We start from the raw sequence: 12,825 nt of genomic DNA on the forward strand, positions 1-12,825 counted from the left end.
ATCACACCAGGCCCTCTTTTTCTTCTTCTTCTTCTTCTTATTTTTTAAATTTTATCTGAAAGACAGACTTTCAAAAAGGAGAAAAAAGAAAAAAAACACCTCTCCATCCCCAAACGGCCGCAATTGCTGAAGCAGGGCCAATCCAGAGTGAGGAGCTTCTTACAGGTTTCCCATGTGGGTGCAGGTGCCCAAGGACTTGGGTCATCCTCTGCGGTGCTGTTTTCCCAGACCATAAACAGGCAGCTGGATAGGAAGTGGGGTAGCCAGGACAAGACTGGGTCCCATATGGAATGCTGGTACTTGCAGGTGGAGGATTAGCCTGTAGAACCATTGCATGAGCCTCTCTCAAAGGGAGATTCCAACTGGTACCTGAAAGGTGGAGGAGTTAGCAAGAAGGCCAGGGGCAGTAAGAGACTCAAATTTCTATATTCCCATAGCAGAGCAGCTGGAGGGATGATGTTGGGAGAAGATGCTGTCATATCTCAGAGAGCATCTCAGCCAGCGCTGGTTCAAAGATGCTTGCATTGGTTTGGAAGAGAAAAGATGGTATATATCTTAGGAGACTGGTGTGATCCATATGGGTAGCAGTTCATATCCTGGCTGCCCACTTCCCATCCAGCTCTCTGCTTGTGGCCTGGGAAAGCAGTGCCAGACAGTCCAAAGCCTGGGGATCTTGCACCTGCATGGGAAACTCAGAAGTTCCTGGCTCCTGGCTTTGGATCAGCTCAGCTCCAGTCATTGCAGCGGCTGGGGACTGAAACAGCAGAGGGAAGATCTCTCTGTCTCTCCTCTCTATCAATTTGCCCTTCCAATAAAAATAAATAAATCCCTAAAAAAAAAAATCTTTTTTAAATATGTAAAAGCCACTGGAGCCTCTTTCGGATCTCCTGTGTGGCTTCGCGGTTCCAAGGCTTGGGCTGTTCTTTACTGCTTTCCCAGGCCACAGCAGGCAGCTGGATAGGAAGTGGAACAGCCAGGACACGAACTAGCACCCATATGAATTCCCAGTGCACATAACTGGAGGATTTAGCCTTTAGGCCACCACGCCAGGCCCTCCCCTTCACTTTAGGCCCCCAACACCACAGGCTATGATTATCCAAATGGGTGCTCACTGCTGCTACCACTAACCCCGCCTGGGCTTCTCAACTCTTCCTAAGACTCACTCTCTCCGTCTCACCCTGGAGGATCAAAGCGCTGTGTGTCCTAAAGGGCTGTGTGGATGTTTTGCATGTGAGTAATTAGAAGGAAGACTGCAGCTTTCTCCTGGCCCATGAGAGAGCAGAAGAGAGGGGGAACCTCATGGCTGGTTCTAAAGAGTTGCTCACAACAGGCTCTGGGCGTACCCTGAGACCTTCCCTCCGGGACCAGTGATTCCAGCCTAATCACCAGCTCTCTTCGGGCCAGAAGACACTGTAGGACTGACCAGAGACAGGCTGATTCCCAGGAGCCCGAGGTCACACAGAGCAGTTAGGATGGGGAGGCCGAAGTGGTTTGTGCCAAATGAATTCCCTCAAAGATGAGACCCTCTTTTCTTTCCCTACTCCCAAGGCTACATCACAAAGATGATAAAAGGTGTTCAGAATTTTGAAATGAGAATATGATCTGGGCCTAGGACCATTGCTCAGTGGCTAAATCTTTGCCTTGTATGTGCTGGCTTCCCAGATAGGTGCCAGTTCGTATCTCAGCTGTTCCACTTCCCATCCAGTTCCCTGCTTATAGCCTGGGAAAGCATTAGAGAACAGCCCAAAGTCTTGGGACCCTGCATCTACGTGGGAGACCCGAAAGAAGCTCTGGCTTCAGATCAGCTCAGCTTTGGCTGTTGCAGTCACTTGCGCAATGAATCAGCAGATGGAAGATCTTTCTGTCTCTCCTTTTCTCTGTATACCTGCCTTTCCAATAAAAATAAATCTTTAAAATAAAATAATATGATCTATTTACCTATACTTTCCAGACTCCTTCACTATCTATACAAATGAGCCATTTCCTTCTCGATTCTACTTTTCCAGTCCCTTATGTCGCAGTCTGGGCTAAATCAGTTGGACTGGCTTAAAGTTATTTGAAAGCATTACACACAGAGAGAGAAAGGCCAGAAGACCTCTTGCATCTGCTGGTTCACTTACAAAATGGTAGGGCTGGAACAGGCAGAAGTCAGGAGTCAGGCATTCCCAGGTGGGTAGCAGCAGCTGGAGCACTTGCGCTACCTTCGCTGCTTCCCCGGGTGCATGAGCTAGCTCAGGAGTGGAGCAGTTGGACTCACCAGTGCCTGTGTGGGATGCTGCAGTCCCAGAAAGCTGCTTAACACACTATGCTACAATGCCCCCTACCCACTCCACCCAAGGTGTTCTGGTGCTGAATCAGCTCAGCCAGGGCTTTCTTCTCCTTATTACTGACCCTTCTACTTCTAATTTCCGGCTAAAAGTCTCATCTCCCAACACCATGGGGTGTTTGCGATGCCTCTTACCTGCCCTACCCTGAAGGCAGGGCTTAGTCCCCAAGCCTTCATACAGACACTGGATCTCCCTGCCTCTCAAGGTAGGGACACGGAACCTGCCCCCTAGCTCTCCTGCCGCTGCTTTTACACACGCGCTCAATTCTTCACCCTCCGCCTCCACCTCTCTCCAGCATCCCACAGCCCCGGGTCTAGAAAGCCAGCAGGGTCTTTTTATTACAGCTTGTCTGTGCCTCATGCCCTCCGGACAAACCCGTCGCGTCCTTTGTCTCCGGGGCATCGCACACCTCCCCTGGCCCGGGTTCTGCTACCTGTCTTCCACCTCTCTCTCTCTTACTCTTGGCTCTACCTGACCTACGCGTCGTCCCCGAATCTCTTTCTCCCTTGCTTCCTCTTTCCTTGCCTCGCCACCACCCTCCGTGCCCACCTCTGCCCAGCACTCCCACAGTGCCCACACTAGGAACAAAGTCACGCAGTTTGCGCACAACATGCCTCCCGTCGCCCCGTCCTGGGAGCGCGTCGTTCACCGTGCCCCTCCGCGCATTCCAACTGCAGACAAAGAGTCCCCCTCGGGTCCCCCACGCGCCGTCCCGTTCCCATTCCTGAGGGTCGTAACCGCCCTGACTGCCCCTTCCTTGCCCAGGCATCCCCTGCCGCCGGCTGAGTCTCCTCCTCCAGGGGTCCCCCCACACCCCTCGCCGCGGGACGCATCCGCGCTCCCTGCTTGGCCACCACCCCCTCCCCTCGCGCTGCCCCTTCGCTCTCGCGCACGCCGCGCTCCGCCCCTCCTGGAAAGTAGATCCGGCCAGGCAGACAAAAGTTTGGGAGAAGTTGGTCTGTGCCGAGCGAGCGTGAGAGCGAGGGGGCGGGGGCCCGGCGAGTGGACGCGTGAGCCCACAAACCTGCGGACCGGACGGCCGCGGCTGCGGGCCTTGGCTCTCCCGCTTCACGCCAGCTATGCGCGGAGGGTCGCTGCCCCTCCCGCCGGGGGATGCTGCAGGGTCCCAGGCGCGGGGCAGCCGGGCCGCCCCCCGCTAAGTCCCGGTGCCTACCCCGTGCCCCTGGGCAACCCGAGTCCGGCTGCAGGGACCGAGCAGCCCCTGGCCGCCGAGACGCTGCGGGGTGCCGGCCGGGGAGGGGGTCGGAGGCCCCAGACCCGAGGGCATGGAGCGGTTAGGGGAGAAAGCCAGTCGCCTACTGGAGAAGTTAAGACTGTCGGACTCCGGCAGCGCCAAGTTCGGCCGCAGAAAGGGTGAATCTAGCCGGTCTGGGGCTGAGGGGACCCCCGGGCCGGGCAAGGGGCGTCTGAGTGGGCTGGGGGCAGCTAGGAAGTCAGGGTCCCGAGGAGCTGCTGGGGGACCCGGGGATGAGCCGCTGGAGCCCGCCCGAGAGCAAGGGCCGCTGGACGCAGAGTGGAACCCGCGCGGCTCCTTTGAGACGCCGCGCTACGAAGGCTCCTTCCCCGGGGGACCGCCGCCCACTCGGGCCTTGCCTCTACCTCAGTCCTTGCCCCCCGATTTTCGGCTGGAGACCACGGCTCCGGCCCTGAGCCCCCGCTCCAGCTTCGCCAGTAGTTCAGCCAGCGACGCGAGCAAGCCGTCCAGCCCCCGGGGCAGCCTGCTGCTGGACGGCGCGGCGGCTGGCGGAGCCGGAGGAGGCAGCCGGCCCTGCAGCAACCGAACCAGCGGCATCAGCATGGGCTACGACCAGCGCCACGGGAGCCCCCTGCCCGCTGGGCCGTGCCTATTCAGTCCACCGCTGCCTGGGGCGCCGGCGGGCTATTCCCCCGGAGGGGTCCCGTCCGCCTACCCGGAGCTCCACGCCGCGCTGGACAGACTGTGCGCTCACCGGCCCGCGGGGTTCGGCTGCCAGGAAAGCCGCCACTCGTATCCCCCGGCCCTGGGCAGTCCCGGAGCACTAGCCGGGGCCGGAGTGGGAGCGGCGGGACCCTTGGAGAGACGCGGGGCGCAACCCGGACGACACTCGGTGACCGGCTATGGGGACTGCGCCGCGGGCGCCCGGTACCAGGACGAGCTGACAGCCTTGCTGCGCCTGACCGTGGGCACGGGCGGACGGGAAGCCGGCGCCCGTGGGGAGCCCTCCTGCTTGGAGCCGTCGGGTCTCGAGGAACCTCCAGGTCCGTTCGTCCCCGAAGCCACCCGGGCCCGGATGCGAGAACCGGAGGCCAGAGAGGACTACTTTGGTGAGTGAGAGAGAGAGAGTGCTTATAGGGACTTGAGGGGAGCCGGCGGGGCGTTCACGTCTCGGATTCCCCGACGGGGTCGGTCGGGCTGGACAACCGACAGGAGGGATGACCTGGGGCGGGCCCCAAAGCGCTTTGACCCCTTCGCACCGATTTTCCCAGGGACACGACCCTCGTGCCTGCTAAATTCAGAGCTCTTGATTATTTTGTGAGCCGCAGTCCCCCTCCTCCCCAGCTTCTCAGGCGTTAACGCCTTGATTTGTCGCAGTAGGCCACCTCCTAGGGAGGCATCCTAGTGCGGGTAATGAGTGCCCCCCCCCCAGCTGGCTCCCCCTGGGCGGCGGGTGTCCCTACAGGCTTCGGCGCGCCGCGCCCCCACCCCGGCGCAGGCTCCGCCCGCAGGAATTCGGGGAATGCGCGGGTGGGGGGCGGGGCGGGCGGGCCGCGTGCGTGCCGACTCCTGCCCGGGCGCTCCAGGTGCCCGCGGGCAGGGCCCGCTGCGGCTGCGGCCGCGGGGTGGGGTGCAGGGGTGGGGTGTTCGCCCTAGCCCCAGCCGCTGTCGGGGAAATGGAGCGCGCCCGGGCACGGAAGGGAGGAGAACCAGGTTGCTGCTCAGCCCAGCAGGGTTGCCAGTGGGGACGTTTACCTGCCTGATGGTGCTGGCCCTTGGTGCCCTCCCCCCCATTCCCCATACACACTCGCCTCCCGGAAGTCAGAACAAAAGTTGTGAACCCTCGGGGCAAGCTCACCCCTTGGGTGAATAGCCACCCGCGTCCACCTGGCCCTAGGGTTCTGGCTGTAACCCGCTTAGAATTCAGGCTAACCACAGCCTCTTCCTGTCCCTCCCCAGTGTGCGGAGGAAGTTTGGGTGGATTCTGCGGCTCAGCCAGAGGGGATATTGGGGTCTTTAAGGATGTTTCAGCCCAAATGCGGGCATTACTTGATTGTGTGAGGAAAGGCGAGTCTGGTGGTGGAAGTGAAGGGCTGAGCCCCCAGGGTTGGTGGCCTTCCTCCCTTCCCCAAACCTCTTTTTCACCTCTTTACCTGTGTCTCCCTGTCCCGGACCCCCCACCGCAGAGCAGAAGGGAACTGCTGGGGAGGAAGTTCTGAGGCAATAGGCTGGAAGGGGACCCCCCCATAGTTCAAGCCCAGCTTGGGGTACATGATGCTAAATCACTTTGATCAAGGGAGACCAAGTGACAGGGCCCATTTAGCAGTTTCGTTTTGAGGCCCAGGAGAGGCAGAGCTGGGACCAAAGTCTGGCTGAACCATCAGAGCCAAAGGGCAAGGAGCACAGTGAGTGCAGTAAATGGCAGGAAGAGCTGAAGTATACGTGCGTGCGCTGGCTTGGAGGAGGTGAGGCAGACATTCCTGGGACGCTCACCCCTGGCCTTTGCAGTGTCCAAATGCTGGGGGCATGGGGTACCCTGTGGCATGGCAGTTCTGGGGCTCTCTCCTCCCTACCCCCCTGGCATGAGGGTAGGGAGTCTGACCAGGGTCAGGTGTCTCCTGGCAGAGCCTGAGAGGAGAGCCCTTTTGTTCCCATCTCCTTAGCCCCTGCTAGGCGGCCCCTCGGGAGGGCCCCGTTCCCTGGCTGCAGCCTTCCCCAGCTGCCAGAGGGTGGGAGCAGGGCAGGCCTGGGCCCATCAGTTGCTGCAGCTGCTGCACAGGCTCCCAAGCCCCTGGGCAAAGCCTGGGATGGGCCCCGACAGGCAGGGAGGGTGGCAGTGTGCCGAGGGAGGGGGGAGAGGTGGGGCGGGCTCGTTGGGATCTGCTCCCCAAAGACAGGCCTGAGCCCTCACTCATGGGCCTGGAATTGGGGAGTGGAGGGGAGGAAGAACACACCCAGGAGAGGCGGCTGCTCGAGCCAGGTGCAGGCGTCTTAGACAGTGGGGGATGTTGGGATAGCGCCTTTCAGTGCTCAGCCCTGTGCCCATACCAGAAGGTGATGGGGTGGAGGGGGTGGTGTGCCATCTCGGGTCCCTGGAACACACCCCCTGGGTTCGTGGCAGCCTGGGAATCCCCTCTGCTGGGCCAGATCGCCCCTCTCTCTCTGCTTGGAAGCCTGCAGTGGAGGGTGGTCATGGTGTCCCCCCAGCAGTGAAGCAGTTAGACCCAAGAGACTCTGCCAAGTTGGCTCCCTCCCATGTGCTACTGACTGTCCCTCATCCCCTACCCCAAGTAATACCAAGCCCTCTCTGGGCATTTGTCCCTCACATTGAACCATGGACCTTGCTTGTCCAGAGCTTTCTCTGCAGCAGAAATGCGACGATTTTCCTGGATGTCAGGTGCTAGGCTAGATACAGAGATGCCTGGATCACGTCTGGTGGATGAACCAGCTAAACGAGAATGGAGCAGTCCCACCAAACTCTTGCTGCATCCCAGTCCTTGTTATCCTCTCTTCCCAGAGGCAGGAAAGGGACCTTGGAGTCCCTGGTGTGGAACTAGGGGAGCCAGAGAGGAAGCTGACAATCTCTCCTCCCCCTCCACCTTCCCCCAGGCACCTGTATCAAGTGCAACAAGGGCATCTACGGCCAGAGCAACGCCTGCCAGGCCCTGGACAGCCTCTACCACACCCAGTGCTTTGTCTGCTGCTCCTGCGGTGAGTGTGCCCGCCAGCTGCTTAGGGGAGCCCAACGAGAGCAGGTGCCCCTTGTGTACCCCCTTCTACCTGCCTCCTCCTCTGCCTGGCTTGCCCTTTCTTGCGCCTCCCCACTGCCTTGCCCAGCCTGGACTCCCGCCCTCAGGCCTCTCTGCTTGGTGGGGTTTGGGCTCGGGCAGCCTGGGTTGCCTGGGACGACAGTGAAAGATTGGAATGTGGGAAGGGCGGGAGGTGGGGGGGGGGAATGGGCTGGAGGAGTGGGGAGTGGGGTGTGTGTCGGGGGGGGGGGGTTTCTCTTGGCTGGTCAGAGTTCAGCCACCTCACTAGAGTGCAGGCCACTGGGGCCATGCCAAGCTGATGACATCACGCTCCAGGAATGCCCGCTGCTGTAGGTTCAGGAGGCCCACGGGAGGGGGTGCTCAGGGTGGCCTTAACTCCCCCCAGCCCCCTCATTCCCCTCCACACTGCTTACCCATTCTGATTCTTTCGCTAAACCTTTAATCGCCTATCTGCCTGGCTGACTCCAGCGCTCAGCGCTCCTCTGCCTCGTCCTGGCTCGCCTGTGTCTGTCTGTCCTTTTCATGGGGTCTGTGTGTCCTCCTCCTCCTCCTTTCCTGACTCCCGTGATTTTCTAAGGCAGCATTGCTGAACCCCTGGGCAGAGCTGCAAGTGGAGATTTTGATGGGAAGAAGGTACAAGGTGGGGAGCCGGCCCATTCTGCACCTCGGCCTTGCTCCTCCCCCATTCCTGGGTATTGATTGCACGGGAAATGGGCCGCCTTTGTCTGCAGACCCTGGGTCCCTCCAAGCTTGGGGAAAGCGGGTCTGGTCCAGCTGGGAAGGAAGAGCCTGGCTGCACTCCCAAACACAGCACTTTGTCCCCAGCAGTCCCCGCAGGAGCTGGACCCTGCAGACAGGGTTTGACCAGAGCAAGGCTGAAAGGCCTGAGGGCCAGGCCTGTGCGCCTGGGATTTTCGTTATGCAAATGGCACAGCACCCAGTTCAGAGAGGCCCTAACCATCTCTGGTTGGAGTCTGCAGGTGGCCTTGCTCTCCTGTTTGCTTAGTGGGGACGGTTGTAAGGGGAGGAGGGCTGGAGGTGCAGCGAGCAGAGGAGTGGGAAGTTGGTGGAAATGAGACCGGAGCAGATTGGAATTGCATCACACAGGCTGTTTGTGTGCTGGGGAGGGCAGGTGCCCCAGGGCACGTCCCAGTGCACTCCAGGCCCACTGCCTGGTCCCAGCCCCTTCTCTGGTGTTTCCAGGCCGGACTTTGCGCTGCAAGGCTTTCTACAGTGTCAACGGTTCTGTGTACTGTGAAGAAGACTACCTGGTGAGTGAGGGCCCCAGCCTTGGTTCCCACACTTGGGCCTGACCCCACTCTCAGCTCCAAACCATCCTCTTGTCGGCTTTTCTCTCTCGGTAGTTTTCCGGGTTCCAGGAGGCAGCAGAGAAGTGCTGTGTGTGTGGCCACTTGATTCTGGAGAAGGTGGGTGAAGGAGGAGTCCCAGCTGAGGCGGGGTGGGGGGGCGGGGGGGAGGGCAGGAGCTGGCGGGGAGGGAAACGAGGCCACTCCTGACCATCCCTCCCCTCCCAGAGCAGCTGCCCACTATGACACCCCTGTCCCCACGTGACAGACTGGCCTCCTGATTCTGCCCTCCCAGGCCTCTGGGAACCAGCCTTTCCTTGACTTTGCAAGTCCTACCAGGCCATCTAGCCCAAGCCAGCAGAGCAGGGTGGGAGATGGGGGAGGGTACGATTTAATCCCATTTCTTTCCCTGTTGAGCTGGCATTTTCTGTTCTGTAGAAGGGGGTATAAGGGACATTCAGTGAGTCTCAGCCTTGGCCACCTCGCTGTTCACCTGGGAAGCACTTAAAAAAATTTAAAAATAAAGCTACCTGCGACCCTTCACCAGAGACCATGATAAGGTGTCAGAGTGGGGAAAAAAAATAATTAATTAAAAAAAATTTCAGAATGGGGAGGGATGGGGGCATCCAGGCATGGTATTTTTTTGTTTGTTTTGTTTTTTTGTAAGATTTATATATTTTTATTGGAAAGGCACATTTTTACAGAGAGGTCTTCTATCCACTGGTTCACTCCCCAGTGGCTGCCAACAAGCAGAGCTGAGTTGGTCAGTAGCCAGGGCCTTTTTCTGAGTCTCCATGTAGGTCCAGGGTCCCTAGGCTTTGGGCTGTCTTCTACTGCTTTCCCAGACTATAAGCAGGGAGCTGGATGGGAAGTGACAGCAGCCAGGACATGAACCAGTGCCCAAATGGAATGCAGACAGGCACTCATAAGCAAAGGATTAGCCTGCAGTGCCACTGTACAGGCCCCATGGATTTTTTTTTTAAAGCACCTCCTTTTGGGCCTTGTGTGCGCAGGAGGGCTTTCTCAGGGTTTCTGTCTCTATGGAAAGACTCCCTGGTCTCCACAAATTACAGAGTTTTGCTCTAGGATGATGGGAGGGGCTGGCTGAGGTGGGGTAACAGGGGAGAGGGTGGGACAGGGATGGTGGCTGAGGAGCTGGCCTGACTGTTCTGCTACCCCACGAGCCAGATCCTGCAGGCCATGGGCAAGTCCTATCACCCGGGCTGCTTCCGGTGCATCGTGTGCAACAAGTGCCTGGACGGCGTCCCCTTCACAGTGGACTTCTCCAACCAGGTGTACTGCGTTACCGACTACCACAAGTGAGTCTCCCTGTGTGGGCCCCCCCCCCCCCCGGGGCTCTAGATTCCTCCCCGCACCCCAAGCACAGCTCATATCTGCCTGCTCTCTTGCAGAAACTATGCTCCAAAGTGCGCGGCCTGCGGCCAGCCCATCCTCCCCTCCGAGGTCAGTCCATCCGTCCGTCCGTCTGGGTTCTCCCGAGGGGCAGCCAGGGCCGCCACTGCAGCCTCTGGGGAGGGCCGGGGCACTTGCTCACACAGCCTCACTCGGGAAGTGCTGGCGCTAAGGAATGTTCTCGCAAGAGATTCCCGTGTGACTCTGCTCTCAGGGTCACCCGCACTGACCCTGACATCCGGGCCTGGACATGTCTGACAGCCTCCCCGGGCCCCAGGCTCCACATCTTTGATCCCAGGCCAGAGGAGATTTCCTTTGAGGGTGGGGACTTGAGAGCCCAGAGGTGGGGGTGGGGGCGCTCTGGAGAAAATGGGAAGAGTCTTCAGGGCTGGTGGGAAGGGGGGGTATGTGCAGAGGGGGAGCAAGCCTTCTGGGTGTCCTTGTCCCCTGCCTGGCCTGCTTTATCTGCACTGCCTGCTCCCCTGCCCTTCCCTCTGCTCCCCACATAGCTGGGGGAGTCCAGCAAGCCAGGGCTGGTACAGAAACAGCACTCCACACAGGACGTGCTCTGGATTTGCATCTGTTTGCACGCTACATATAACTGAGAGGCTCTGGGGGCCTTTGTGTACCCCTCCTCTTGGAAAGGAGGAGTCTATGCAGGGACAGGAGTTGGGGAAGACAGAGTTGGGGGCATCCATGTGTGCCCAGCCCCACAGGCTGCCTGTTTCAGGGCTGCGAGGACATCGTGAGGGTGATATCCATGGACCGAGATTATCACTTCGAGTGCTACCACTGTGAGGTGAGTGCAGTTCCTGACTACTGGGGGAGACTTGGCTCCTCCCCCTCTGCCCATCATCTCCCAGTCCTACGACAGCCAGCCTGCAGGAGAACGGTGTAAACCTCAGAAGACCTGGAAGGTTCCTGTTCCATTGACTAATCTTCACTCCCCTTCCTGTCCTCCAGCTCTTCTCCATGGTCCTAGTTTATCTAGTTCCTTTTGAACCTGGCCTCCCCTGGGCTTAAATTCTACCAGACCAGGCACTCCTGGTAACTTCTGGAAATGGGGCTTATCTCATTATTCCTGCTGCAGCAGCGCCACCTGGTGTCCAGCTGGGGTATTTTCTCGGGTTCTCCAGTCTGGGTGGATCCGGTCCACCCCCTGCTCCCAGGTGTCCAGGTGACATCCCAAGGTGCCGTGGAGCGGAAGTGAAGTGGGTTCCTTCTTCCCCCAGGACTGCCGGATGCAGCTGAGTGATGAGGAAGGCTGCTGCTGCTTCCCACTGGACGGACACTTGCTCTGTCACGGCTGTCACTTGCAGCGGCTCAATGCTCGACAGCCCCCCACCAACTACATCTAAGCCGTGGGCCTCACCACTGCCGTCACGACCGTGACAAACTCTTCTGGCTGGCAGGCCCTTTCAAGGCCAGTCGAGGCAGGGGACGCGCTCTGTGGGCCTGGCAGAGGAGTCCACGTAGAGAGGGCCCCAAGGGCCAGACACCCAAAGATTCCAACATTCCAAATGGATTGAAGAGGAGCTGCCCTCCGAGTGCCAGGGTGGGGGTGACCGGCCTGCTTTCCATGTCGAGGCGGGCTCTGCTCCTTTCTGAACAGTGTCTGAAGCTCATGTTTGTACATGAGGCGAGCATGTTCTGGTTCTGGGTGATGGGAGGAGAGGCCGTCCCGGGAGCTTCTCGCTCTCATGCCCCCACACGTGCCATCAGGTGTGGAAGCAGCCAGGCATTTTCTTTAGTATCCTGTCTCTGTTACCTGGTTGAAGAATTGCCAACCCCAGCCCTTATTCATGAGCTATTTCTTGGCTGCCTTCTCCAGTGGACCAGGAGAGCGCCCCATCTCTGCGGGGCGTAGGGACCTGCTCCGGCTGGGCCTGCTGCATGGATTGCCTGTTTCTCAGGGACTCTTGTGGGCCTGGGGAAGCCGAGTGGGTGTCTGTTCTTCCCGGCTGGGGAGGTGAGGAGCATGTGCGGGCGTGACACTTGCTGATTGCTGGCACCCTGTCCGGCTCCACTCCCAGATGGAGGTGCGCTGAGCCCCACGGCTGAGGGTGTGCACACGTAAGTGCATTTGTACACACACGTGCACCCTCGCTCCCTTCTCAGGTCAGTGTCACACTCAGTCCTAAGTCTTTTCAGACCCGCCACCACTCCTAAACAACAAGTTTTGGGGGTGCTGGCGGCAGAAGAACCAATTTGATTTGGTTCTAGTCGTTTTGGCTGAAACTAGTTGACCTAAAGCTAGATCTCTTAACCAACTCACAAATGTGTCGGCTTGAAGTCCAGCTCACTTAGTGACCAACTCGGGCAGTGTTTTAATGTCCACGTAGGTGTGCTCTTTCTTTGTCATGCTTCAGGTGTTTCAACAATTTCTATCTACTCATTCAAAAGCTCTTCTGAGTTATTCTCAGCAACAAACATTTTGTCAAATTCGCAGCACTTTGTAAATGAAAAGATTCTTTCTACCTTATGGATGTCTTTTACTATGTTATCTAATTTTCAACCACTTTTTTTTTTTTTTAAAGAAAAGTTTAAAGTTTCTAGCAATAAATACAGTGGGTGCAGACATGGCGTGTATCATTTTTATGTGTTGTGTACACCGATATGCTTTTACAGGTGCGATGCCTGGCTGGGGGATCCGGAAGCTGGGCTGGGCTGGGCGTGGAGGGGCAGGTAGGAGTTGACTAACGGGAGAGGTTGTCTAGACCACGGCCACAGAAACAATCCCGGGGTCCTCCGCTCCATCCCGAAGGGCTGCAGCTTTGATAACTGTTTCTGGC

At 58.5% G+C, this 12,825-nt stretch overlaps 1 protein-coding gene across 1 annotated transcript; it reads left to right on the plus strand.

Moving 5' to 3' along the window:
• The first annotated feature begins 3,613 nt into the window (after positions 1-3,613).
• Positions 3,614-11,453, plus strand: AJUBA (ajuba LIM protein). Its single transcript, XM_040969695.1, has 8 exons — positions 3,614-4,652; positions 7,153-7,254; positions 8,517-8,584; positions 8,678-8,740; positions 9,809-9,939; positions 10,033-10,084; positions 10,764-10,832; positions 11,266-11,453. The coding sequence occupies exons 1-8, from the start codon at positions 3,614-3,616 to the stop codon at positions 11,389-11,391; spliced, it is 1,650 nt and encodes a 549-aa protein (XP_040825629.1). The 3' UTR covers positions 11,392-11,453.
• Positions 11,454-12,825: the final 1,372 nt, after the last annotated feature.

The sequence above is a fragment of the Ochotona curzoniae genome, unplaced genomic scaffold (assembly GCF_017591425.1).
Source record: "Ochotona curzoniae isolate NIBS_2020 unplaced genomic scaffold, NIBS_Ocur_1.0 scaffold_4701, whole genome shotgun sequence".
Classification (NCBI taxonomy): Eukaryota; Metazoa; Chordata; class Mammalia; order Lagomorpha; family Ochotonidae; genus Ochotona; species Ochotona curzoniae.

Excerpts from the sequence above, each read along its gene's own strand:
- AJUBA (XM_040969695.1), top strand. The coding sequence starts at position 3,614 with ATGGAGCGGTTAGGGGAGAAAGCCAGTCGCCTACTGGAGAAGTTAAGA. Across the intron at positions 4,653-7,152 it reads GGCCAGAGAGGACTACTTTG|GCACCTGTATCAAGTGCAAC; the intron begins GTGAGTGAGAGA and ends ACCTTCCCCCAG. Across the intron at positions 10,833-11,265 it reads TCGAGTGCTACCACTGTGAG|GACTGCCGGATGCAGCTGAG; the intron begins GTGAGTGCAGTT and ends TTCTTCCCCCAG.